General features: G+C 47.4%; 1 protein-coding gene across 1 annotated transcript; it reads right to left on the bottom strand.

The window, feature by feature from the left end:
• Positions 1 to 6,428: 6,428 nt before the first annotated feature.
• Positions 6,429 to 21,767, bottom strand: CSRP2 (cysteine and glycine rich protein 2). The gene is made up of 5 exons (XM_032805370.2): positions 21,649 to 21,767; positions 19,106 to 19,274; positions 11,036 to 11,168; positions 10,408 to 10,501; positions 6,429 to 10,002 (listed from the first exon to the last, which is right to left on the bottom strand). Exons 1-5 carry the CDS (start codon positions 21,758 to 21,760, stop codon positions 9,926 to 9,928), a joined length of 585 nt encoding a protein of 194 aa, XP_032661261.1. The 5' UTR covers positions 21,761 to 21,767; the 3' UTR covers positions 6,429 to 9,925.
• Between the last annotated feature and the right edge of the window lie 5,337 nt (positions 21,768 to 27,104).

A 27,104-nucleotide genomic window follows, 5' to 3' on the forward strand; every position in this document is an offset into this window, starting at 1 on the left:
CTTGCAGTGTTTGTCTTGACTTTTTGTGTCACACTAAATTTATTCAGTAAGCTGTCTAGCTCCATCAGCAATAATATGGGAGAACAGTTGTCTCATGACAGGGTCTAAATAAACCTATTGTGCAGCACAACACATTTCCAGATGTTATTTCGTCCAATGTAATTCTGAAGAGAGGATAATATAATTGTGGGTGGGGGGATGAGGAGCCAGATGACAGGGGGGGCAGGTGAGCCGGCGGGAGGGGGAAGGGGGGATGAGGAGGCGAGTGGGCGGCGGGGGGTAAGTAGGAGAGCTGGGAGGGTGGGAGGATGACGAGCCGAGCCAGGCAGGCAGTGGCAGGGGGCAGGTGAGCTGGCAGCGGGGGAGGGAGGCTGAGGAGGCAAGTGGGCGGCGGGGGGTGAGTAGGCGAGCTGGGAGGGTGAGTAGGCGAGCTGGGAGGGTGGGAGGATGACGAGCCAAGCAGGCGGGCAGTGGCAGGGGTCAGGTGAGCTGGCGGGGGAGGGAGGCTGAGGAGGCGAGCTGGGAGGATGATGAGCCAGGCAGGCGGGCAGTGACGGGGGCCAGATGAGCTGGCAGCGGGGGAGGGAGGCTGAGGAGGCAAGTGGACGCCGGGGTGGGTGAGTAGGCAAGCCGGGCAGGCAGTGGCGGGGGGGCTTTATATTTGGGGGGAGGGGGTGAGGAGAGTGGCGAGTTGGTGGCTGACCTGTTCTACTGATCTTGTGTCTCATAAAAATTGGTCCTTTTTGCTGCTTTTCTCTGGCCTGGGGGTTGTCCCAATGCTGCATGGAGGGTGTTCCCAAAGGAAGATGCTTGCTTCTAAGCCCCGAGGCCATCAGTATGTCTGCTCTTCTCTAGTCAGCTCACTTGACAAGTTTAATTGTCCTTGGTCTGGCTCCCAGCCCCTCTCCAAGGGTTGCAGGTGTCTGAACGTGCTGCCTTCCACGCCTTCCTCATTCACACCTCATTCATTCAGCAGGGCAACTGATTACAAAGTGAGGGGAAAGATCTTATTCTACTTCTAGCAAAAAGACATTTTTCATTTTACCTTAATTATACCACCTTAGGGGCCTGCTATAACATATTACCAAGGTTCAATACGGCTGTTTTGGTGGGACGGCACTAAGGAAGGAGGGTTTGTTTCCATGGAGTGGGCAGCGCTGGGGGGGGAGAGTTGTTTCCGTGGGGCCAGGTGGTGCTGAGGTGGGGGGGTGCTTTGGGAGGGGCTGGGCAGCACTGGGGAGCGGGGTTCGGCCCTCAGCTGTTTTCTTTGTAGAAATATGGCCCTCGCTGCTTTACGTGTTGTGCAAGCCTGCCCTAGAGACTTCCTAACACCAGGCTGAATGTAGTTCTTGGAATTAAATTACTTTAACTCTTGTCCTGTAATTAAGCCACCCAAACTCCTAAATACTGTTAAGAGCCTTTTAGACCACAAACCAATGTCATGTTAATAACTGCTCTTGGGTCTAAATTTTTCTTAATTTACACCAGTATAAATCCAGAGTAACTCCACTGAAGTAAACGGGATTACTCCAGATGTAAGATGGGGTGACAGAGCAGATATTCATGAAAAGGTTTTGCTGCTGAAACGTTTGGAATAACTGTGAAAGAGGGATGAAGTCACTTCAGTGGTAGTCTAACTGTATTATATTGAGAGGCATAATTTCGATCATTACGGTTATAGTTTGCTTCCTTTTCTGTGGTTTAAATAACACAAAGCCCTGAGGACTAGGAGCAAAATGGAGCCATGACTAATCATTGTGATTTGCCATAAGGCATGTCAAGAAAACCCCCAATTTTAGTGATGTAAATCACTTCTGATTTCCTTTCCAAGACTTAAGTAGTTTTATTTATGGTGAAATGAACAATGCACAATATGCCAAATTGTGCAGCTATAGACCAAGCATCCCCTCATTTTGCTGATGCTGTTGTCTGTGAGTATTTGTGTCTACTTACTGTAGCTATAACAAATAATGAAAAGCAGTTGATAAGGAATGTTTGAACTAGGCTCTGTTTAGTCTATATCTTATATGTTTAAATATATTGTTTTGACTCCTTTGTAGCATACAGTGAAGCGTCAGCATTTCAGCGTGCACTTGAGAAGGTGAAGGGCTTCACTCCATGTATGGGGGTAAAGAATGAATGTACTGTTAATAAATGTAGTCTATGTACTCGTGCACTCTGGAATACAGATTATGTGGAGAGCAAGAATTAATCCAACCTAGGAACCATATTAATGCGTCCCCAGTCAAGTTCATGTTTAAAATAAATACATTCCTGGCAAGGCAGCTTCATGGGTTTTCCGCTCAATGGGGCTATTTTATAGTGCAAGGGTGCTTACCATTCAGCCTGCCAAATCTATCTCACTTAGGTCTGCTAATGAGGTGAATTTCCCAAGTTGTTAATGTACCTTGGGAAACAGAATGATGCCCCGGTTAACCCATATCCTTGATCATGTTAAAGCTGCTTCATGCAACTCTAGTAGCACAAAGCAGCCATAATGCAGATTGACCAGCTAAAGTAGGATCGCCAACCCCACTTCAAGTAGCTTTTAGTGTAGCTGGGGAAAGGGGTACTAACATGCCCTCGCACTCCCCAGCTGTTGAATTGGCTCCTTGTGGGAACTGGCAGCCAGGCGTTAAGTGAGAGCAACCCGAAGGCTGTCCACACATATGTTGAGGACCAGGTTGGTGCTTGGCCTGTCCGAGGATTGGGGGTGTAAAGGACCTGTCTCCCAAAGGACTGTGCATCTTGGGTACAGCCCAGGATGGGACCATGGTCTGGTACAATGCTTTTTCTCTCTCTTTCAGGCAACTTGCAGGCAACCCTTGACATACATTAACGAAGTATCATTGGTTGGATTCTGCCTTGCTGTATACATTCACAATTGGCAATACTGGCATACAGAAGCTGTATGTGGAGCTGGCACAGAAGGTTGAAGAAAGAAGGGAGAATGTTTCTGACCTGTTAAGTTTTTCCTCGGGGTCCCCTATACCAGTCGTATAGCCCAGTTTTTCAGATTAGCAGTTTTGATTTCAGGCAGGGAGTGAGTTCTGTTTTGTGGATAATTTTTCCTGAATTGCTTTTGGCATTTCAACCGAGCCAGCCTGAGATGTATAAGTGGCTTGTGTCATAAAATTGAAAGGTGCTGTTGCCATCTTCTGGGAGGGTGAAATTATCCCCAAGCATGTGGACTAATACAGGAAATTTCAAAAAAAATTCAACAGGTGTGGAAATGGCATATGTGCACATACAATTTATTGTAGTTTTCAAGTTCCGTATTAAAGGAATTCATGAGATGGTAAGATGAACTTTTTAAGTTCTTTTCTGATTTGAAGATTGCACCCCATAACTTCATACTGTCCATTACAGTAGCTCTCTGAGTCTCAAATGAAACATGCTTTTCTGCAACTGTCAGAATATTTTGATTTGTTAGACTAGATTATACTTCCACATGAGTGTGAACATCACTGAATTCAATTTATCAATGTCATGGGAAGCATTAGGTACAGGGGACCAGAGCCCCAAGAAACGTGGGCACCTACCTCCCATTGTAATCAGTGTGAAGTAGGTGCATAAATAGTAGAGCTAGAAAAGGTAAGGAAACTGACTGGTGCCATGGAAAAATTAGCACTAACATTTCAGGGAGAGGTGACAGCTTAGCAATATATAACAATAGCAGCACCCATGTCCTATTTCTTACAGTGCTAGAGCTGGGCCACACCCAGTGAAATTGTCAATAATTTAAAAAGGGGTACACAGAATGCATAATTTATAGTACTGCTACCAGCTATTATTGAAGCCATGAGCTAAGCAAGATTCAAAAGGGTTAGACACTGCTAAACAGAATCACCCACAGTTCTATTTGCAATGGCTAAGCGTTAGGGGGAATGTGAATCCTCCTGCATAAACCACCCACTACCTGCCTTGGGTTAGAAGGAAACTTTGCCTCAATTGGCACGTTACTCCATGATTGTCCATTTTTCTTAGAGCACTTTCAGCTGGGCTGTGGTCAGAGGTTGACCTTTGCTTTGAGCTGCTATAGAACTACCTCCTACATTCTAGCTTGTAAATGCTGTTTCTCCTCACCCTACTCACTCTCAATGGGGAGATGAATATGTCTGGGTCCGAGGGCAACAAACCCATGAGTCCTGTTGTGGCTAGCTTTAAAAAAAAAAAAAATGGGTGACGAGTAAAAAAAACAAGCTAGCTCTACTATCAGAGGGGTAGCTGTGTTAGTCTGGATCTGTAAAAGCAGCAGAGTCCTGTGGCACCTTATAGACTAACAGATGTATTGGAGCATGAGCTTTCGTGGGTGAATACCCACTTCGTCAGATATGGGTGGGTATTCACCCACGAAAGCTCATGCTTCAATACGTCTGTTAGTCTATAAGGTGCCACAGGACTCTCTGCTGCTTTAACCTAGCTTTATGAATCTACCTTGTGCTTCCATCTGGCACTGATGCCTGGACTTGGGGGGTCTGAATAATTTATTTCTGAAAACAGGCCATGACCACTGTGCATCTTACGCCAACTACCTTTGACTGCTATTCAGGCCAGTCTAGAAATTGTCAAATGAAATTCTGCTGCTGGTGGCATGGCCAGGATAAAGAGGTGTGTGCTTAATAGAAATGACCATGCTCGGTCTCAGATTTACTTGTGGCAGGAGTGAACTACAGAGCTGTGGGCTTGCTCCTAAACAGTCCTCAGCTATGGATTAGTCATCTATTGTGGGCCTGCTGAACAGGGCCTAGAAAAGGAGAATTTGGCCCAGGCATCAGTTTGCTCCATGAGAGTTTGTTTGAGTCATATGCATTCCTTGCATATTACTTAACGTGAAATGGTCAGATGAGCCCAGTGGAACTGTCTCAGCAGTATGCCCCTACTCAGTGTAGGAGCCTAGCTCCTGTTGTTGGAGCTTGCCAGGGAGCAGGTGTTGGCATTGGCTAGCCTTGATGTTAAACACTCTTGCTTAGCTATGGTTCTTTTTGAACTACAGCAGTCTCTAGGAAAGAATAGTTAGTATTAAAAAATAACCACTAGTCAGGGGCTTTGTAAGCCTCCTTAAAAATTCCAGATCATGAGTCCCCTCTACTGGCTTCACCCCAGCAGTTAATAACTAAACCTTGGTCTGAAAGCTGGCCTGACAGAGTTTCCCCTAGGGCTGGTGTGTGTTGTTTCAGTTTGCGTACAAGTCACTGTGGAAGGCCCAGTGTAGAACCAGCACGTAGTGTTAAACAGTGCAGTTCTGTGTTGAAAACACCTTGCTTTGTTAACAAACATGCTGAGACCCCACTCCTGGTGTTACTGTTCCTTATGCAGAGGGCTCAGCAAACCAGAGACCATTTTCCAATAAGGACAAAGAAGCATTAGTACAGGCTTCTTTTCCAGCTGTGTGGCTGCTGGATCTTGTCCACATGCTCATAGATTTTTGGAGGGGGTGAGGTTATGAGGGAATTTCCTCCCAGGACAGAGACCGTATGAGTATTACACCTTCTTTGGCAGGGTGGGGCAGAGGTCATGTGCTGGTTTGAACTAGTGTAAATTGTGGATTCCCTGTAATGTGACATCTTTTAATCAGGAGTTGAGGACTTCAGTAACTCAGTCACTGGTTAGGGGGTCTAATACAGGAGGAGGTGGGTGACGATCTGTGGCCTGCAATGAGCAGGTGGTCTCACTAGATGAACTAACCACTTGGCTACACATGGGTAGCAGGAAGCTAGAAACAGCAATGTTCACATGGACTTGAGGAAATGGCTTTAATCATATAGTGTTTTCACACAGCATGAGTGGGAGACACTTTACCATGGGAACCCCAGACTCTAAAGCAAGAGACAACAGTAGCGTGTAAGATTGAAAATATTAGTGGTCATTACATATAGAGACACTGGTGAAAAGTCCTTGATAAGATGTGATTGAGTGATGGCCTTTTCAGACTGTCAGTAGCAGCAGAGGGCATTCAGTTTTTTGCATGTCTGCACAAACGACATGCCTGCCTATCTTCTCTATACTTTTAAGAAGGTCCAGCATTAATGCTTGTTACTTTCTTCCCCATTCTACATGTCAAGGTATTATTCCCACTTTGAACTTTAGCGTCCAAAAAGTGAGGACCTGCATGTACTCTAAGCTTATTTCCTAGCTTAGATCTGATAACGCTGCCACTAACCAAAAATAGTGTTTTGGTACACTTCCTGTCCCCCAAAACCTTCCCTGGGGAACCCAAGACCCAAAGCCCTTGGGTCTTAAACAAGAGAAAATAAGCCATTTCCCCTCCCAGACTTTCCCTGAGATCACTAATCCAAACTCCTTGAATCTTAAAACAGAGCGGAATTAACCTTCCCCACCCCTTCTTTCCCCCCACCACTCCCTGGTGAGTTCAGACCCAATCCCCCTGGGTCTTACACAAGGAAAGAAAAAAAAAATCAATCAGGTTCTTAAAAAGGAAAGCTGTTAAAGAAAAAAATAAAAATTCTCTGTAAAACCAGGATGAAAAATGTTTACAGGGTTTAAGCTTATACATAGACTAGAGGGACTCCCTCCCCGCTAGCCTAAGATACAAGTTACAGCAAACAGAGGTAAACTACCCTTCCAGCAAAATACACATTTGCAAATTAAGAAAACATAAAACTAATTCACCTTTTCTAGCCAGTACTTACTTACTATTTTGAACATGAGAGACTGTTAGAAAGAATGGAAACAGAGCTGGTTGCACAGCTGGCCCCTCCTAGCCCCAAGAGCAAACAACCAACAACACAAACAAAGACTTCCCTCCACCAAAGTATCTTGTCCCCCAATTGGTTCTTTGGTCAGGTGTCAGCCACATTCACTGACCTTGTTAACCCTTTAGAGGTAAAAGAGACATTAACCCGTATCTGTTTATGACACTACACAACTAGCCCTCCTCCACAACCTTAGGGGTTGTAATAGTTGATTACAGCACTGCAGGATTTCAAGGACTACATACATTAATAATAATAAATAAAAAATGGTGATGAGACAGTTAAGGAAGGGATTGTTGTTTGAAAGGCTTACCTTCCCACTTTGTCAATTCAAGCCTAAGCCATTTCTGTTAACCCAGTATCTGTTTTCCAAGCATTAGAACAAGACTGCAGTGTTCTCCCAGATATGACTGCTAACAGCAATTTGTTTGAACTTTAAGTGTTAGTTTGTGCAAGTAGCTGGGGGTTTTAGCTTTCATTACTCCTGCAGAAGAGACAGGCAGCCTTACTTTCTTCCCCCCGCTACACACTATAGTACTGAAGTAACTCTGCTGACAACACTAAGTCACAACTGTCCCTTTCACTGCCTTACAGAAATATTTTCAATTTGGTAATAGCAAGCAGCTTGAACTATTCTATTTATGCTGATACCTTGGTGCAACCTCACTGCTTTGGAGATGGTAGCTATGTCAAAGCTAGTGGAGGAAGAGCTAGCTAGAACCATGCTGGGTCACAACCCCCTCTCCCCCAGATGTTCTCTATCAGTAATAAAGTTAGAAGGAAAAAGCCTTTGACTAGAGTAAATACTTTAAAAAAAATCCAGGACTGTAACATTGCGCACAAACCTAACCTATGCACAAAGACTGGGATTAATATGGGCTTTAGCTTGGATGATAAATTAAGCTCCTCTGGTTTCTCTTGAGCCCACCCCCAAATGCCAAGAGATGGGTCTCTCTCCCCCTCCACACCCCCAAAAAGGGATTAAGTTCAGAAGGAAAAACTACCATGCCTGCATCAAACTGGAACAGGTTCAGAGATGGGCTACTAGGATGATCTGAGGAATGGAAAACCTGTCTTACAAAAGGAGACTCAAAGAGCTTGGCTTGTTTAACCTAACTAAACAAAGGATGAGGGGGGATATGCTTGCTCTTTATAAATCTATCAGAGGGATTAATATTAGGGAGGGAGAGGAATTGTTTAAGCTTAGTACCACTGTGGACACAAAAACAAATGGATATAAACTGGACACTAGGAAGTTTAGACTTGAAATTAGATGAAAGTTTCTAGCCATTAGAGGAGTGACGTTCTGGAACAGCCTTCCAAGGGCAGTAGTGGGGGCAAGAGATATCAAGCTTAGTCTTGAAGCCAGATATAAGTTTTGGAGGCGATGATATGATGGGATAATCTAAGATCAATTGCCAACATTAGGCTATCAGCATGTAAGTATGCCCAGTGGTCTCTGATGGGATGTTAGATGCATTGGGATCTGAGTTACTACAGAGAATTCTTTCCTGGGTGCTGGCTGGTGAGTCTTGCCCACATGCTCAGGGTTTAACTGATCACCATATATGGGGTTGGGAAGGAATTTTCCTCCAGGGCAGATTGGCAGAGGCCCTGGAGGTTTTTCTGCCTTCCTCTGCAGTATGGGGCATGGATCACTTGCTGGAGGATTTTCTGCAGCTTGAGGTCTTCAAACCAGAATGTGAGGACTTCAATAACTCAGACAGAGGTTAGGGGGTTTGTTACAGGAGTAGGTGGGTGAGATTCTGTAGCCAGCATTGTGCAAGAGGTCAGACTAGATGATTATAATGGTCCCATCTGACCTTAAAGTCTATGCGGTGAAGTGTTTTAAGTTACTGTACTTGGAGACTAGCATCTTCCTGTCAATCAATGTAGATCTTTCAATCACCTTTAAGTGAGAAGCTGAATTTATTTGGATGCATAAAGGAAGCCTTGATGGGTTCTCTTCCCCGGAGAGTGGGGAGGAGTAGGGAATTTACTCATTTTTACTTTAGGAAAAATGGTACTTTTATGCACCCCCCTCCCCATTTTTTTTGCTCAAAGAGTGAGTTTGGAAAGGGGGCTGGTCAGCCCACAGTTAGGGTGGACAGAAGTGCTTATGTATCCTACTAGTGGGTGTGGGCTGTGTCCCTTTCAGTGCTTGAGTCATGGAGGCTGTCAGTTTAACAGCCTTCACCAGGAGCCTGGCTCTTCAGCTCAAGCTGTGGAGACCTATGCTTTCAGCTCAGGAAATCAGTGACAAGTTCGTGTCATTGTTTCAGGGATCTGGCGTTTGTTTCTTTAGAACTTTGGCAAAGAAAATGGTCGCTTCCTGAGGTTTAGTTCTTCCGATTCAGTGTCACTAGTTCTCCAGGAATCCTTCAGGTCTAGCACTGTACACCCTATTGGTGAAATCCTGAACCATTGAGCTTACTGGGCATTGTCATTAACTTCAAAGGAGACAGGATTTCATCTAATATTTCTACAGTGGACAGCAAGCAGCAGAGTAGATAGAAACACGACTAAGTTAAGGCAAACCCAAGGCTCTAAGCACACTCACAATGCTCCTCACAGCTCTGTCCCCAGCTGGAGTGCCTAGTACTTCCACACACACCCCACAACTAGAATGCATCTGCTTAGGGTATAAGTGAGCAGAGCCCACTGCCCCATATCATGCCAGTGTCCTCTGCTGAGGTGTTGCTGCCAAGGGTGCTCCTATTCAGGTCTCTGAATTAACACCCCTTTGGCATACATAGGGCAACTGATACCTGTTTTAGGCTCTCCTCCCTCCCCCAGTCACAAGGGCTAGAAACTTTTTGGGCTAAGCAGAAGCTGGTGTAAACATATGGCTCAGGTGCTGGGGAGCTAGGTCCAAGTGCCTTAATCCAGTGCTAGGCTCAAGCTCTTTATACTGGTGAGACAGAGGGGAAGCAGTTTACTCCTGATAATTTAGAGATAGGCTAAACAAAAACAGGCGCAATATGCAAAGCTTTATTGAAGTGGAATGACAGTGCTAATAGTGTTCATTAACATATGGTGCATGAGAAAAATAGAGAAATACGTAGTGCTTTAGTATTTGTTAAAAGCTCAATCTAAGCAATATTATAATACACTAGTGTCAGTTTCACAGTAACTAGTAACACTTAAGCTGTGCCTTGCTGCAGAGAAGGCCTCTCAGTGAATCATGATCAGCCTTGGATGTTCCTCCTTCACTGAGCATGAACAAGGGCACCTGCTCCCTGGCCATATCCAAATCCTTTGGGGCCAAAGTTCTTGGCATAGCAGCCTGGAAAAAACACAAAAAAACCAGACACAAACAAATGTTTTCAGAAAGACACGTTCAGATGCCTGCAAGTTACTTGACTTCTATTGCTCAGGACTGCTCAGCAGTCTGCGTGCTTCAAAGCAATATTCATGGAAGGATGCTGGAGAATAGAGCCTTTAGAGCCATTTAACTATGCCTCAAACAGAACAGCATCACTAAGTAATATTGCACAGCTGCAGAAGAATTTTGAGCCATACTGCAGTGCTAAGTGTCCCAACCCTATCAAAATGAAGGAATCCTTATCAGATGTCAGCACAGGATTCCCACCCCAGAATGACTCCAGATCTGAACTGAACATCTCTGCTGTTTAGAGCATGTTACTCTGAACTGTAAGCAGTTGGGTTCATGCATGTTACTTCATCTTACCTTTACAATAAATTTCACCTTCTTTCTCTGTCAGGGTTGTGGATTCTAGACTCTTCCCACACTTAGCACATCGGAAACAGTTTTTGTGCCAAGGCTAAGAGAAGCAAAGAGTACAGGTCATTGTATTTACTAGACATTAAGTATGAGAGACTCTTGAAAGTAACATTTCAATAAGGTAAGATAAGTACAGACTCCTGTAGCCTAAAGCAGACAAGGATCCTACTTGAGGAGTTTTTGGCTTCCCACTTAGAGACCAGCTGTTTTAAACAGATTGTTTCAGATGCAAGTTAGCAAAGAAATATTATGCTTTAGGTAAAAAACACTAAATACATCTAAGTTTTGCCAGAATCTAACATGACTGCAGCCCCTACCACAGCCACATGCATTTCTCTTTAAAACCCTCACTCACCTCTATCTTGGTTTAAATAACACTGAACCAGTTTGATTAATGGTGTTTTCCATGCTGAGAAGCTGCTATACTAAGGGAATTTTGCATCACAGTTGGCCTACCTGACTTTCTGCCTAAATATCTCAACAGTTCTGTGTTGAGCCAACCCTTGCTTTGATTGCATACCCCCTGTCCCCCACAGGCTATTTAGCCAAGAACTTTATCGAAATCCTACTTTACCTTTCCAGCTCCTATTACTTTCTCAGCAGCATAAACAGAATCACCACATCTAGAGCATTTCTCTGCACCTCCAAATTTCTGAGCAAACTTTGAAGTATTTGGACTTGTTGTAGGTCGGTGAGGAGATGGTGTGCTAGAAGGAACAGGTATATAGTAGGTCAGTCTTGTGCTCCTATTTACCCTCTAAATCAGTGGTCCCCAAACTTTTCATGTCACCCCCACCCCTTGCCCCTGTCTGCACCCCCTCTCCCTTGAGACACAGTTGGGAACCATGGCCAGGAGTGTGGCTGCAGCTCCTGGGGAGGGGAGGGGAGGACAGAGGTAAGGAGGCCAAGGCTGTGGCCAGAGCTAGGAGCCAAGGGCCAGGGTTGAGATGAGGGCAGAATGGGGCTGGGTGGCCCTCCTTCCCAGCCCCCTGCCATATCCCCTGAATGTGTTTCTCCATGCCCCCCTACAAGGGCACATTCTTCCCTTCTTAGAAGAGAGCAGGGAGATAACTGAATAGATGATAAATATGCAAATAATTATTTGCAACTAATTACACCTAGGTTTTGCCAGAATCCATAATGACTGCAGCCCCAGACACATGCATTTATCTTTAAAATCTACCCTCACCTTATCTTGATTTAAAAGGTCACCACATCAACACTGAACTGGTTTGATTAATGGTGTTTTCCATGCTGAGAAGCTGCTATTTTAAGGGAATTTTGCATAATAAAATTATTATTAATAATAGGCCTACCTGAGCCTTGTATTTAGTTAATAACTGCATGATGTTCAGTTTTCTCCATGTCATAATACTTCTTCTTTGAGTGCTTGCTCATATCCATTCCAAGTAGGTGTGCGCGCGCTGCGTGCACGTTCGTTGGAAGGAATTTTCCCCTAGCAACACCCGGCGGGTCGGCAGGCGCCCCCTGGCATGGCGCCCTTGCGGCACCGCATATATACCCCTGCCGACCCGTCCGCTCCTCAGTTCCTTCTTACCGCCCGTGTCGGTCGTTGGAACAGTGGAGTGCGGCTTAGCTGACCTCCACTTCCCTAGCGTTTCACCCGTTTCTCATCTCTAGTTGATAGTTAATTTTGTAGTTAGTGTTAATTCATAGTTGTTAGTTCTAGTTGTTAGAGTAGTTTTTGTATATAGTTGAGGGCTGAGGTTTAATCCTCCTCACCCCTCCTGGGAACCGGGCTCATGCCTGGCTCTCCCGGCTTCAAACAGTGCTCGGCCTGCCGTCGGCCGATACCAACGGGAGACCCCCATAATCGTTGCCTAAAGTGCTTGGGGGAATCCCATCTCACTGACAAGTGCCGGATCTGTAAGTCTTTTAAGCCCAGGACAAAAAAGGAGCGGGACTCATGCTTAAAGCAGCTCCTAATGGAAGCAGCGCTGACCCCTGCAGCTCTGGCACCGAGCGCGCAGTCCGCACCGGGCAGAAGTTCATCGGCACCGGAGACGACCGGTACCGCCAGAACACCACGTCACCATCAGTCTCCAGCGCAGAAGCCAGCCCGGCACCGCTCCCTTTCGCCGAGGGCAAAGAAGTTGAAGGCTCCTGCGGCTGTAGCTACAGCACTGCAGTCTGAGCATGGGAAACCGTGCCGGCCGGCACCACCATCTGCCATGGCACCGGTTATCCCAGCACCGTCGACTCCGGCCAGACAAGAGCTGTCGAGTCCGGTGCAAGACAGCTCCCCGGTGGATGCCCTGGTCGAGCTCACCATTCCCACTACGCCGGAGACCTTTGCGTCAGCGAGGGAACTTATAGCCTTCACTGAGCCTTCCCTACCTCAACCCCCGGCACCGCCGGTGCGGGTCCCCTCGTCGGCAGGGAAGCCAGCGATGCTTAGGCCACTGTCCCTCGGAGCAGCGGACAAACACCGATCACGATCAAGGTCACGGCCCCGCTCCCGCTCGCACCGCCAATCTCCTTCACGACACCGCTCGCAGTCCGGGCACCAATCCCACTCTCGGTGCCAGTCGTACTCGCGGCACCGGTCCAGATCACCGGACCGCTCCTCGAGGCGACGGTCTACCTCCCGGCACCGCTCTCGATGGAGCCCTTCCTACCGTCGCTATTCTAGATCCCGGTCGACCTCCCGGCACCGTGCTGGTCGCAGGTCCTGGTCGACCGCCTGGCACCGTGCTGGTCGCAGGTCCCGGTCTCGGCACCGGTACGACTTCTGGCACCGTTCGCCGACACAACCCGACGCCTGGTACCGGTTTCATGGTCTATCCGCTCCACCTTGGCCGTCGAGACATCCCTCGGGTTCGTCTCGCCCGGACAGTGCCCTCTATGGGGATGTGGTGGAACACCAAGGTTTGGAACAGCCGCAACAGTGGTCCTTCTGGACGCCTTGGGCCTACTACCAAGCCCAAGGCAATCCCACCATGCTGGCCCGGTCTGCATCTGCCGCCCGTCGAGTGCCGGAGGCCACTGTCAGTCACCCACCACAAGATGACGACAGGTCAACTGCGACCCAGGACCCTGAGGCCGCCCCAGAAACGGCCCCCTCTCTGGAGCAAGAACCTCAGGAGGAGCCTGTGCTTCCCGGACTCTCCTCCTCCTCAAGACGAGGCGGTAGCGGGCACTTCAACGTCGGGCCCGCCCCCCCCATCAACCTTCGGGCCCACCAGGACCTTCTCCGCCGTGTAGCGTTAAGCATTAATCTACAAGTGGAGGAGGTCCTGGAGGTAGAAGACCCTGTCGTGGACATTCTGTCTGCAGATGCCCCGACACGGGTTGCTCTGCCGTTCATACGCTCGATCCAGGCCAGAGCGGACACAATATGGCAGTCTCCGGCGTCTATCCCTCCAACGGCCAGGGGTGTGGAGAGGAAGTACATGGTACCCCCTAAAGGGTACGAGTACCTCTACACCCATCCTCCTCCATGCTCTCTGGTCGTACAATCTGTCAACGAGAGGGAGCGCCATGGCCAACCAGCCCCCACCCCAAAATCGCGGGAGGCAAAATGTATGGACTTACTTGGCCGCAAAGTATACTCCGCAGGGGGTCTACAGTTGCGAGTCGCCAACCAACAGGCGCTGCTCAGTAGGTACAATTTTAACACCTGGCAGTCCATGGCCAAATTTACTGAGCTGGTACTGCTAGACTCCCGCCCTGAGTTCCAGAGCCTGCTTGAAGAAGATCTCCAGAACCTCCTTGCAGGCCTTTCTCGACGCCGCAGATTCAGCGGCTCGGACCGTCGCGGCAAGGGTCACTATGAGGAGGATTTCATGGTTGCAGGTGTCAGGATTGCCACCAGAACTGCAACACACAATCCAAGACCTCCCATTTGAAGGGCAGGGCCTCTTCTCAGAAAAGACGGACCCACGACTCCAAAGCCTGAAAGATAACCGCATCATAATGCATTCTTTAGGCATGCACATGCCGCAGACCCAAAGGCGGCCCTTCCGGGCACAACCACAGCGCCCCTACCCCCCCCCCCACGTCCCCGTCAGGATTTTAACAGACGCCGAGGCCGTGTGAACCGACGGCATCAGTCTGGTTCCCAAGGGGGACAAAATAATGGTTCCGCCAAACCACCGCCGGGACCGAAACAAAACTTTTGAAGGTGCGCACGAGAGCAGAGCACCAGTCCTTCCCGGACTCCTTTTCTTTTTTCCAACCGCCTTTCTCCCTTCCTCCTGGCGTGGACCCGACTAACTTCAGACTGTTGGGTTTTGCGCACGGTGGAGTTTGGCTACTATCTGTAGTTTATTTCGCCTCCTCCCTCCCACCCATCCTCCCCGTCCCTCTTCAGGGACCCCTCTCACGAGCATCTCCTCTACCAGGAGGTCCTCACGCTTCGAGATCGGAGCAATAGAGGAGGTGCCTCAAGATCTCAGAGGCAGAGGGTTTTACTCCCGCTATTTTTTGATCCCCAAGTCGAAAGGAGGTCTCCGACCCATCCTGGACCTCCGCGGACTCAACGCCTTCATAAGAAAGTTAAGATTCCGCATGGTGTCCTTGGGGTCTATCATCCCGTCCCTGGATCCGGGAGACTGGTTCGCTGCTCTCGACATGAAGGACGCGTACTTTCATGTTTCTATCTACCCACCACACAGACGCTTTCTCCGCTTTGTGGTGCAGGACCGCCACTTCCAATTCACGGTCCTGTGCCCTTCGGCCTTGCCTCTGCCCCGCGGGTCTTCACCAAATGTATGGCAGTAGTGGCCGCTTTCCTCCGTCGGCAAGGCATATGTGTCTTATCTTACCTGGATGACTGGCTTGTCCGTGGGTCTTCCGAGGCTCAGGTTGCCGTGCACATCATAGTGATCAGGGATCTATTCGATACGCTGGGCCTATTAATCAATTTTGACAAGTCCATCCTCGTACCATCTCAGAGGATAGAATTCATTGGGGCTGTCCTGGACTCCACGCTCACGACAGCCTCACTTCCACCCAGCCGGTTCCAGGCGATAGTCTCTGCGATACAGAGCCTACTCGCCTTTCCCACGACCTCGGCCCGGGTCTGTCTCAGCCTGCTCGGTCACGTGGCGGCCTGCACTTTTGTCACCAAGAACGCCAAGCTCCATCTTCGCCCCCTTCAAATTTGGTTGGCCTCCGTTTACCACCCATGGAGGGACAGCATGGACATGGTCGTCACTCACAGACCGTATTGCAATCTCTCCGCTGGTGGCAAGACCCCTCCCTGGTGTGTGCGGGCATGCCGTTCCACCCCAGGCAACCGTCCATATCCGTAACGACGGACGCTTCCTCCCTGGGATGGGGAGCTCACATGGGATCACATTGGACACAAGGCCTCTGGTCCTCTCAGGAGCTGTCGCTCCACATAAATGTTCGGGAGCTACGAGCGGTACGCCTCGCCTGTCAAGCCTTCATTCGTCACCTGCAAGGCCGTTGCGTCTTAGTGCTCATGGACAACACCACCGCGATGCACTATATAAACAAACAGGGAGGGACCCGCTCTCTCCCTCTGTGTCAAGAGGCGATCAGACTATGGGAGTTTTGTATAGCCCACTCCATGGATCTGCTGGCCTCCTTCCTTCCAGGAGTCCAAAACGAGTTAGTGGACCACCTCAGCAGGTCCTTTCTAGCCCACGAGTGGTCCCTCCGCCCGGACATAGCCCATTCTCTTTTCCGGAGGTGGGGGTTTCCCCAGATCGACCTCTTCGCCTCACGCCGCAACCGGAAGTGCCACAGGTTCTGCTCCTTTCACGGTCTCGCCCCTGGTTCGATCTCGGACACCTTCCTCCTGTCCTGGTCGACCCTCCTCCTATATGCCTTCCCACCATTTCTGCTGGTGCACAAAGTCCTGGTGAAGCTGCGCAGGGACAAGGCTCGAGTAATTCTCATCGCCCCAGCGTGGCCTCGCCAGCACTGGTACACCACGCTCCGGGACCTATCAATAGCCAATAGTTCTCCTGCCGACCCATCCGGACTTGATATCCCAGGACCACGGCAGGCTTCTCCATCCCGACCTCCAATCCCTCCACCTGACGGCGTGGTTCCTGGCTGGTTGAGCTGCTCAGAACTGCGCTGCTCTACTCCAGTGCAGCAGGTACTCCTGGGAAGCAGGAAGCCTGCAACCAGGGCTACTTACATGGCAAAGTGGAAGAGGTTCTCCTGCTGGTGTCAGACACAACAAGTAACACCTACACAGGCTCCTATCCATGTGATTTTGGACTACTTATGGCACCTCAAACAACAGGGCCTCGCGCTTTCTTCCCTGCGAGTGCACCTAGCTGCCATTTCGACATTCCACCCAGGGGAAGGCCCTTCCACTGTCTTCTCTCACCCTATAGTCTCACGGTTCCTCAAGGGCCTGGAGCGCCTCTTCCCCCAGGTCCGCCGCCCCGCCCCCTCTTGGGACCTCAATCTGGTTCTCTCCAGGCTAATGGCCCCTCCCTTCGAACCGTTGGCAACCTGCTCTCTCCTGTATCTCTCGTGGAAGGTGGCGTTCCTTGTGGCCATTACATCGGCCAGGAGAGTCTCGGAGCTTCGCGCTCTTGTCGTGGACCCACCTTACACGATATTCCACAGAGACAAGGTACAGCTGCGCCTGCATCCTGCCTTCCTTCCCAAGGTGGTCTCCCCCTTTCACCTTAACCAGGACATATTCCTCCCGGTCTTTTATCCTAAACCTCACGCATCCCGTAGAGAGCAGAGCCTACACTCACTCGATGTTTGTAGAATGCCAGCGCTCTACGTCGACCGCACCAGACCCTTCCGCAAGACGTCCCAACTTTTTGTTGCCGTGGCAGACAGGATGAAAGGTCGCTCTGTCTCATCTCAAACAATCTCGTCCTGGGTTACGGCCTGCATTAGGTCGTGCTACGATTTGGCCCACGTCTCTCCGGGCCGAGTGACTGCACATTCAACGAGAGCTCAGGCCTCTTCTATTGCCTTTCTTGCTCATGTCCCTATCCACGACATATGCCGTGCAGCTACGTGGTCCTCGGTACACACCTTCTCTGCCCATTATGCCTTGGTGCAGCAGTCCAGGGACGATGCAGCTGTTGGGTTGGCTGTTTTGCATTCGGCAGCCTCCAACTCCAACCCCACCGCCTAGGTAAGGCTTGGGATTCACCTACTTGGAATGGATATGAGCAAGCACTCGAAGAAGAAAAGACGGTTACTCACCTTTGTAACTGTTCTTCGAGATGTGTTGCTCATATCCATTCCACACCCGCCTTCCGTCCCCACTGTCGGAGTAGCCAGCAAGAAGGAACTGAGGAGTGGACGGGTCGGCAGCGGTATATATGCGGTGCTGCAAGGGCGCCACACCAGGGGGCACCTGCCGACCCGCTGGGTGTTGCTAGGGGAAAATTCTTCTGACGAACGTGCACGCGGCGCACGCACACCTACTTGGAATGGATATGAGCAACACATCTCGAAGAACAACAGTTACAAAGGTGAGTAACCGTCTTTTCCCAGTTATCCAGAAGGTGTAAAACACTGCAAAGTAGTATCTAAGGGTATGGCTACACTGGCACTTTACAGCACTGCAACTTTCCCACTCAGGGTGTGAAAAAACACCCCCCTGAGCACTGCAAGATACAGCACTGTAAAGCCTCAGTGTAATCAGGGCGGCAGCGCGGCTCCCAGCGCTGCACGCTACACCCGTAGAGGATGTGGTTTACGTGCAGCGCTGGGAGAGCTCTCTCCCAGCGCTGGCGCTCCGACCAGTAGCCATACTTTAATACTGGATACTGACTTGATGAGCTATTGCCCAAGTCAGTAAGCCAGTTTCTAAATTAAAATTTGGAGATACTGACTGAACAACCTCATAAGAATTTACATCTCAACTGTTAAGATCTAGAAGCTAGAATTTTAGAAAGACTGAGCTACTAGCACAGTTGAACTTTAAAGGAACTAGATGTCCACGTTAAGCCTTTCATGAAGTCATCAGGATTGTCTACTAGTTATGGCATTTGTATTTAGATAGCAAACTCCAACTCTGAGCAGGTTTTGACACATCTTTAAGTACTTTGACCTGGCCTGCTGTAAGAACCCAGCCTATCACACTTCTGTTACTAGCTAGCCTACTAGTTGCTATGCCCAAGACTGAAATGCAGTGAGGCACTTCAATTAGACAGAGCAGGATTAAGTTTTCCATATAGACATTAAACCTCTATACAACCTCAAATCCTCCTTTATTTTAGTTCATAACTAGAATACAACCTTGTCAAAGCTTAGTGTATGGGCCTATCAGCCAGTAAGTAGGATCTGAATACTAAACAAGCCATGTTTAGTAATCTTCACACTTGCATAAAGCCAGTAACCAGCACAATATAATTTTTAATAATCCAGAAAGATTAAAACCTTGCCTACAAGTAACTCCCACTGATATCACTGGAAGTTGCATTCAGCAGGACTGTAGGAACAGGCATCATGGGTTCAGTGCACCTCTGACCTGCACAGTGTCTCTACTTCAATATTCTGCTCTGGGATACACTGGCATTTTGATGTGCGTTTAGAACACAGCCACATTATACAGCTGTAAGAGCATTTGGCCTTTAACTCATGCATAAAGAACCTTTGGCACAACACGAAGATCACAAGCCAACTGTACATCTTGCAGTTAGATATAGTGAAGAGTTGAACTTACTTGTCATGCTTGATGCCCAGTCTCTCGCCTCTGTCCATGTTGAGCGTGCCTGCTCCTTGGCCATAGCCATAGCCTTTAGGACCATACTTTTTTCCATAGCAGGACTTGCAGTAAACCTCATCATCATGAATTGCTACAGTTGTGCTGTCTAAGTTTTTCCGACAAACCACTGGAAAAAAGTTTCAGGTTGTCAGAAGGAGCCATTTTCGGCCATAGCACATGAAGTAAACCAAAAAATGTCAAATGACAGATGTCATGGTTCCCCTGTCCACAGTTCTTCCTAATGAACTGTTGAACTGCTGAAAATTAGAAGAGACAGCTTCTCTTTTGAATTGGTGAATTATGTTTAGCTTCACAAAGAGGCTCTGTTCCCTCCCACCCTCATGGTGCTGATATTTGAAGAATGGAGACTTGCCGTAGTTTGATTAATGAGGTTACACAGAAAACCAGATACTACAGTCAGCAATTTCCTCTCTTGCTTCAAGTTACATGGAAATAAGCATCTGTATCAGAGCAGAAGCATTTAATTCTCTGACAGTTCACAGCCCTCTGTTCACATGGTTCTGTTTACTTTTTATGGATACCAGACTGGAACTGTAAACCCAGGAACCAGATTGCTTTCAGTAGCCTATGGTGTAATTACTGGGTATCTTTCTATTACAGGTGGCTGATCCTCCTTTTCTGAGGAATGCAGAGCTTCAGGAAGAATGAAACCAGGTGTGAACAGCAACATTTTAGCAGGCAAGAAAGAACTGGATGTATTATGCAGATTGATCAGAGGACAGAAGTTAAGAGACTTGCCCAAGGTCACAGCAGTAAGGACTACAGCTATTTCTGCTTCCCTCTTCTAAACACTGCTCTTGTAACTACCTTCAGTCATAGCATTTTGCTGTCTGTACAGCATACAGGTTGGACTGAAAGCCGAACTACAATCCAGTTCTCTAAGACTTAGCTTTAAAAAAGCTGTAAGCTTCAAAATACACAAACTTTTGTTTACTGCATTGATTCAGTAGACCAGTGGTTCTCAAACTGTGGGTAGGTATAGGGTTGCTGAGGCCTGTGGCAAAAACCTGAGCCCCACCACCTGAGGCTAAAGCCTGAGGGCTTCAGCCTTGGGCAGCAGGGCTCAGGTTACAGACCCCCTTGCCTGAGGCTGAAGCCCTTGGGCTTCGGCCCCCCCACCTAGGGTGGCAGGACTCAGGCTTCAGTTCCCCCCTCCTGGGGTCATGTAATGTGTTGTCAGAAGGGGGTAAAACAAAGTTTGAGAACCACTGCTGTAGACAGTTGATACATTTTATAATTAAGAGCAATTAATCAGTTTTAAAATACACTAAGTCTTTATGTTTTAAGCTCAGCAAAACATAAACATGACCTTGGCTTTACACAGAGTGAAACATACTAAACCAACAGTCTGACTGCATGTTCCAAGTTTCTAACAGGAGAAACTTCTATAAAACATGAACTTAAGCCAACTGAGCCACAGCCAAATAGTTTGTTATAATTGCTGTAGACTACCAGGAAAAGGAACATAAACACCTATCTCCCATCATCACACACAGAAGGGATGTTGAATCTATTAGTGGCAAGCTAGTTTTGAAAGTCTTCCCATCTGTAACGGTAGTTTCCTATAAACCAAGGCTGAACCTTAATTCTGGTCCCCAAAGGGTCAAGGTCAGAACGCTGGACAAAGTGACACTGCACACTTGCAATAAGCTGAAGTACTTTGATTGTTAGACAGGCAGTTGGTGAATTTATACTATTTCCTTTTTTACAACTAATCAACAATCTTTACAGCAGAAACAGCTAGTTTTGGTGCCTCAATGAGTTGGTTAGACTGAAAAAACAGTGACTTGGACTCTGCTCCTGTGAAATAACCCATAGCCTCCTATGCCAAGGAGAGCTAGGGTTTTGGCTTTGCTACATGTATTAGTTAGAAATTCAGCCAAACTACTGATGTTTTAATATCCTACTCAATCTACATGGACCTGGGTGAAAGAGGGAAATTATTCCTTCAGCCCTCCGTCTACTTTTCAACAGATTCGGAGGCAGAAGCTTGGCTCTACAAAACTGTATCTACACAAATCCAGCCTTCTTGTGGTGCCATTACCTATTGGACAGAATTCAAATATAGGTTTCTCACTCCAAAACATGTTCCTTGCCTTTTACAGACATAAGCTGTGAAGGAACAGTCTCTTTATGACTTCTCCCAGAGGAGAGGGATACTCTGTGGTTCTGGACGAGCTCTCCCTCTGACACGGAGATCCTTATGAGGCGTAAGGGAAAGGGTGGCAAGTTAATCTAAGTCTGACAGCATTCATAGCTTTTGAGTGCCTTCCAAAACTAGTCCACTCAGTCAACTTGCACTGCCATTCAGTTTCCCAAGTGCCAACTCAGAGCCTTTATTATGTAACTTACCCTATGGATACATTTGTAGAAGAGCATCTTGCTCAGACACCATTCAGTCTGACATACAATAGAGCCACTTAAGCTTTCACTGAAGAGAGGTGGCACAACACAGAAAGCAGTGTGTGAGGAATACTTACTGCAGAGAAAGCAGCATCTGTGGAAACTCCTCCCATCACACTGAACCTCTTCAGCATGGTAGACTGTTCGTCCACAGGCACCGCATTTGTTACCTCCTCCCCAGTTCGGCATCCTGACTCTGTGGAAGATGCACTAGCGATTAGAGACAGAGCAGCAAGATTGAGATTGTTCACTGAATTGTTTCACAGGTACAGTTCTCAGAGTCAATGAACTGTTGTCGTTTAACACAATGCTGCCGGTCTGCCAGATTTTTGGCTGTTTTGAGCCTAGTTCTATAAGAAAGTGTCTATAGTAGTCAGATTGTGAGTACTAAACACATTCTATATCCCACACAGTACTCATAGGGTCAAATAGTCTTTATGGGCTTATCTGTAACGCTGCAGGAGCCTCCAAGTACGCTTAGGGAACAAATCTTTAAACATCCAAGTTCCCACTGTTGTATGCAATATTGCTTGGTGCATTCAACAGAAGACCTGGAAACAGAAGATACTGCCTCTCAAAACCCACATTTTACATTCCCTGTTCAGGATTTTGAAAGTTACATGAATTGGATATGCACAAAGTTGCATGCATAATGGCTTTACTGTACCTTGAATGAACACCCTCCCAGATGGATGGATGTAATTTCAGTTTCTATGCTTCATTAATCCTGTTTCTCTTTTCTGATGGAAGCCAACCAATTGTGCCAACAAAGGGATTTTGTTTTTCTGTAGAGTCTGCGCCTTGGAAAATGGCATAAGCCATAAGGTTTGCCTCACTGGAGAGCAATTCACTATGCAAAGAGTTGTTTTTTTCTGAACTAGTGTCTGAAATTTGGTGGCCTCTGGGGATTATTTCTGAGGCATCCTCATGCTAGTGACATAAAAACCTCACCTTCACTAGGCAGGTATGTGCTAGAGCCTAAATATTCAAAGTAGAATTTGTGAAAGAAAATGTCTGACAGCCACAAGCATGTAGTACTATTTCTTGTCACGTACTAAGCTGTAGTAAATTTTAGGAACGTAGTTAGTGCACTTACTGGTTTGATACTTAAATATTTGATAGTGGAGAGACTCTACCCCCTACAGCCATAAGAGGAAAACTGGTGCTGCTAGGATGGCACTTCTATGAATGCCAAAAGCTAACTGTTGAAAAAAGTTTCCAGTTTAAACAGAAGAGCACTACAGTTAAAGTGAACACTGGGAGGCCCTTGGGACAACTGGATTTTGTTTCTCAAATGAAACTATTCATTAGATGCAAATTTTCCAGACAATCAAGATACTTGTAATAAAGACATAGTTAGTTCTCACTGCAACAGCACTCCTCTATAAAGGAGATTTAGGGTCAGGATTTTAATGAGAAAATAATTGAGTTCAGCTGCNGAAACTTATTCTAATTGACTTTGTCTACACTAAAAAAAATGTACTGTGCTAAAATTGTCCCTCTCAGTTTATGCATGTCCATCTTGGGTCCACACTGTTCAAAGTTAGATTGTGAACTCTTTGGGGCAGGGGCCATGATTGTAAACTGAACAGTGGAGGTCCAGTTGTTAGTTTTTTTAAATGCAGAGCCAGAATTCCACTGATGTTGTAGTTTTAAGACAAGTATTTCATCTATGTGTAAATATTGTGGCACCAGTATGGTATTGACATAGGGAAAGTTTTCAAAGGCACCAGGGGCTGCTAGGCAGGCATTGTGGCCCTGCGAAGTTCTCCTATGCTAACCAGAGATAGACATTTGGGGGCCGGGGGGGCAAAAAGAGGTGGAGGCTTCCCTGGCACAGCTCAGCCTCCCTTGCTACCCCAATTACTGAAAAGGCAGACCTGTCCCTGATCAGTGCTTTGGATGCCATCTTATTAGTCAGAGGGCTGATAGGCATGACATCTGAAGTGTCATCTCCCCTCTAACTGCTGGAAGTAGGACTCATACACACACCTACCCATCCAGGACCTTCTGTTCAGGGAGAATGTGAAGAAAGAAAGAGTGGAGAAATATCTCCCTGCCAACGTTCAGACCTGTCTTTGCTGTTCCTAGTTGTTTTCCCCAAAGGGCAGTAGCAAGTAGTCAGTATGACTCTTGACCATGGGCAGTGGGTATTAGAGGCCAGGGGAGGCTGCAGCTGGTGCTTCCTAGACCCCAGAGAGATTACTGATGAACCCAAGATGCAGAGTGGCAAATACCACCTCCTCAGAACTTGCATGGGACATATGAAAAGCTTCTTCTGATGAGTGAGACCCTTGATAGGGATCTGGGGAAGGGAGACATGGTGCAGCTGGCCCTGGACTCCTCTGGTCAAGGGGAGAGCACTTGGGCCTCCAGCCAAAGGGGGGAGTGCATCCTCCAGGTGGGAGGGCTTGTGGTTCTGGCTGCAGGGGCTAGCCTCCCCAAAGGGGGGCTCCCCCTACCACCCATGCTCTTGATAATTTCACTACTATCTGCAGGGTTTTGAATTGGAGTTGTAAGACTGACTAGTATTTTAATTGCATTTTGCAGCTTGGCAAACCAATAAGCAGAAGAACAACTGCTGTCTGCCTATACACTCAAAAAAACCACAAAAACAAAAACCCCACAAAAAACAAAACCACTACTGGTTGATGCTCAGTTTACATTTGAAAAGGTTCTGAAAAGACCTTAGCAGCTAAAATTTTAAAAGAAGATTTCTGTAGCAAGAGAGACATGAATATACCATGATCAACTCCTACCTCAGCAGACCTCTAGAGTTTCTTCCTGAGCACCACAGTTGGCACTATGGTGTCTAAAGAGAAGCTAGGCTAAGCACCACTCATTTAGTCTTTTATATTCTTCCTTTTTCCATGCACTTGTTTTACAAGCCAGATAGGGTTGCCAACGTTCTAATTGCATAAAACCAAATACCTCTGCCCCACCCCTTCTCCAAGGCCCTGCCTCCTCCATCCCCGGCTCTCCCTCACCCTCCACTCACTTTCACCAGGCTGGGGCAAGGGGTTGAGGTGCAGAAGGGAGGCGAGGACTCAGCTAGGAGTGCAGGCTCTGGGGTGGGGCTGGGAATGAGGGATTTGGGGTCAAACAAGGGGCTCCGGGCTGGGGCACAGGAGATGGTTTATGGTACATGGTCCCAGTAACACTTAACGGCAGCTCCCAGGAAGCTGCCATCAGGTCCCTACAGCTCCTACACATGGATGGCCAGGAAGGCTCTGCACACTGTCCTTGCATCTGCAGGTGCCACCCCAACAGCTTCATTAGCCAATGGGAGCCACAGAGCCAGCCCATAGGGCTGGAGCAGTTCTTGGAGCATCCCATGTGTGTAGGTCCTGCAGGGACCTGGCAGCCGCTCCCAGGAGCTGCATGGAGCTAGGGCAGGCAAGGATCCCTGCCTTAGCCCCAGGCCCCCGCTGCACTGCCAACTGGACTTTTAACGGCTTAGTTGGCAGTGCCAACTGGAGCTGCCAGGTTCCCTTTTTGACTGGCTGTTCTGGTCAAAAACTAGACATCTGGCAACCCTAAAGCCAGAGCAACCCTCCTCCTACTTACAAGATCGTCTCCTTTGCCCATCTTTTTGCTTCCATCACCATCCTTAACCTTCAGACTTGAGCAGCTCAGCTCATTATTTTCCCATTGTGCAGCCCTTATTCAAGATTACGAGCTCTGTTCAAGTAGCTCCATCTATCTTAGAGTTAAATTGAGTTTCAGATACCTGTGGAGGGGTGGCATGGTGTGTCCTACAAAGGAATGCTTCTGAGTCACTATCTTTGGGAAACCGTACTATATTAAGCATATGAATAGTTTATGCATCTTTGTAGGTGAAGGACTATATCCACTCTATGGGGCCAGGGTTTTCAGTTTCTCGAGGAGCTGTGGTAACAACAGGGGAGATGATTAAGGCAAAGCACTGAGGTTATAAACACCTCCAGAGAAGTACCACCTGCTTGGGAGGCTCTCAAAACCAGATTCTCCAGAGACCAACAGACCAAGGATTTGGAACAAACAGACTGACCTTAAAGGGCCCCAAGTAAGTTCATTCTGGTTCCTGATCAAGAAACCAATCAGAACTTTAGCCATAGGCGAAACCCAACGGTGGGATTTGAAGGGCTGACACCTACCAGAACCCAAGACTGGCATTGGGATGACCTTTGGTGTTTTTATTGTTATTCTATGTTGTCTCTAATGTTTCTCCCTCAAGAGTAAATGTGCTTGCTTAGAAGGAGCTGTGTGGTAACTTATCACAACTAGCAATACACTGTTCATAGCCCTTGCAGAGAAAGCCAAGTGTAGGCACTGGCCTTTAGGCAGACTGGCTTGCTGGGGATATCACAGTGTAAATCAGGGAGCTGTGCAGCCTGAAAAAAAAAATCCCATCAGAAGCAAGTGAGATGCAGGTCTCTACCCTGGAGAGGGAAGGGCTGGGAGCTGGAAACCTTTAAGTGGGTGCCCCTGGGGGAATCACAGAAGGGAAAATACAGGTGCCCTTTTCCTGAAACTGTGATAGCATGCCCTACAAAAGGAAAGTTGCTAAGTAACTGCTAAGAGACCTTTGCTCAATGGGGGAAAAAAACAGCCACTAGTGGAATGTGGGAAAACAAGATTAACTGATTAACTCAAATTGGGACATCTTAAGCAAATTTTTAAGCAGAGGTTTATGGGGCTGTTCTGTTTAATACAGAAGTGGTTTAGTAGCTGTTCCATTTATGGTGGTGACATTAATTTAATTACTGAAATATTTGTGCAACCTTTTCAAAAGCTTAGCACTGTTGCTTCTCAATGGGTTGGTAATAACAAATACTCTTTTTAAGTAGGCTAGTAAGATTTGTTTTGTGACACCACTATTTGTCATTCTTGGCATTACTAGAGTCTAAAAATTAAGATTCCATTTCTTTTATTCAAGTGTTTGGCTGTGCTACCACACAGCAGCTGACATCAATCATGGCAAACAGGGTCCTCTGAAAGAAGGATACAGGCTGCATTCCTCTTCCAAACCCTTGTACATTAACTGCAGAATGGAGGAGAGATGCCTTCCCACTTTGTATGCGTCTCAGAGAGCATGCCAAGTCGAAATTTTATTAAATAAGCTTCTTTCTTGGGCCTAACAGGGCTTTGGCACTGTAAAAAGGCAGGTCAGTGCCTTGTGTTTTTGATTTTCACATTTGAACCTCTCTATGTACGTGTACACACACACGATTGCATCTTCTTTCTTACAAGAATATTTAATAAGAAGGACAGCCCCAGTGATGGAGTACAGGGACTGAGACCCAGGTTTGCAGCTCAGTCACAGCCTTCCTGGGACAGTCAATTAATCTACTCTGGGTCTCTGGTCCCCATCTGTAAAATAGGGAAAGCACTACCACACCCCAGAGAAGCATTGAGAACATAAAATCCATTATGAATTACAAGATGCATAGATACTACTGTGATAAAGGCCATGCAAGCACTAGGCAGAATTTAAAGGAACTCAGAATTTGATGTTCTTAAGGCTTTTGATTTTCAAACTTCAACAAAGGTT

This window comes from Chelonoidis abingdonii, chromosome 1, assembly GCF_003597395.2.
Source record: "Chelonoidis abingdonii isolate Lonesome George chromosome 1, CheloAbing_2.0, whole genome shotgun sequence".
Lineage (NCBI taxonomy): Eukaryota > Metazoa > Chordata > Testudines > Testudinidae > Chelonoidis > Chelonoidis abingdonii.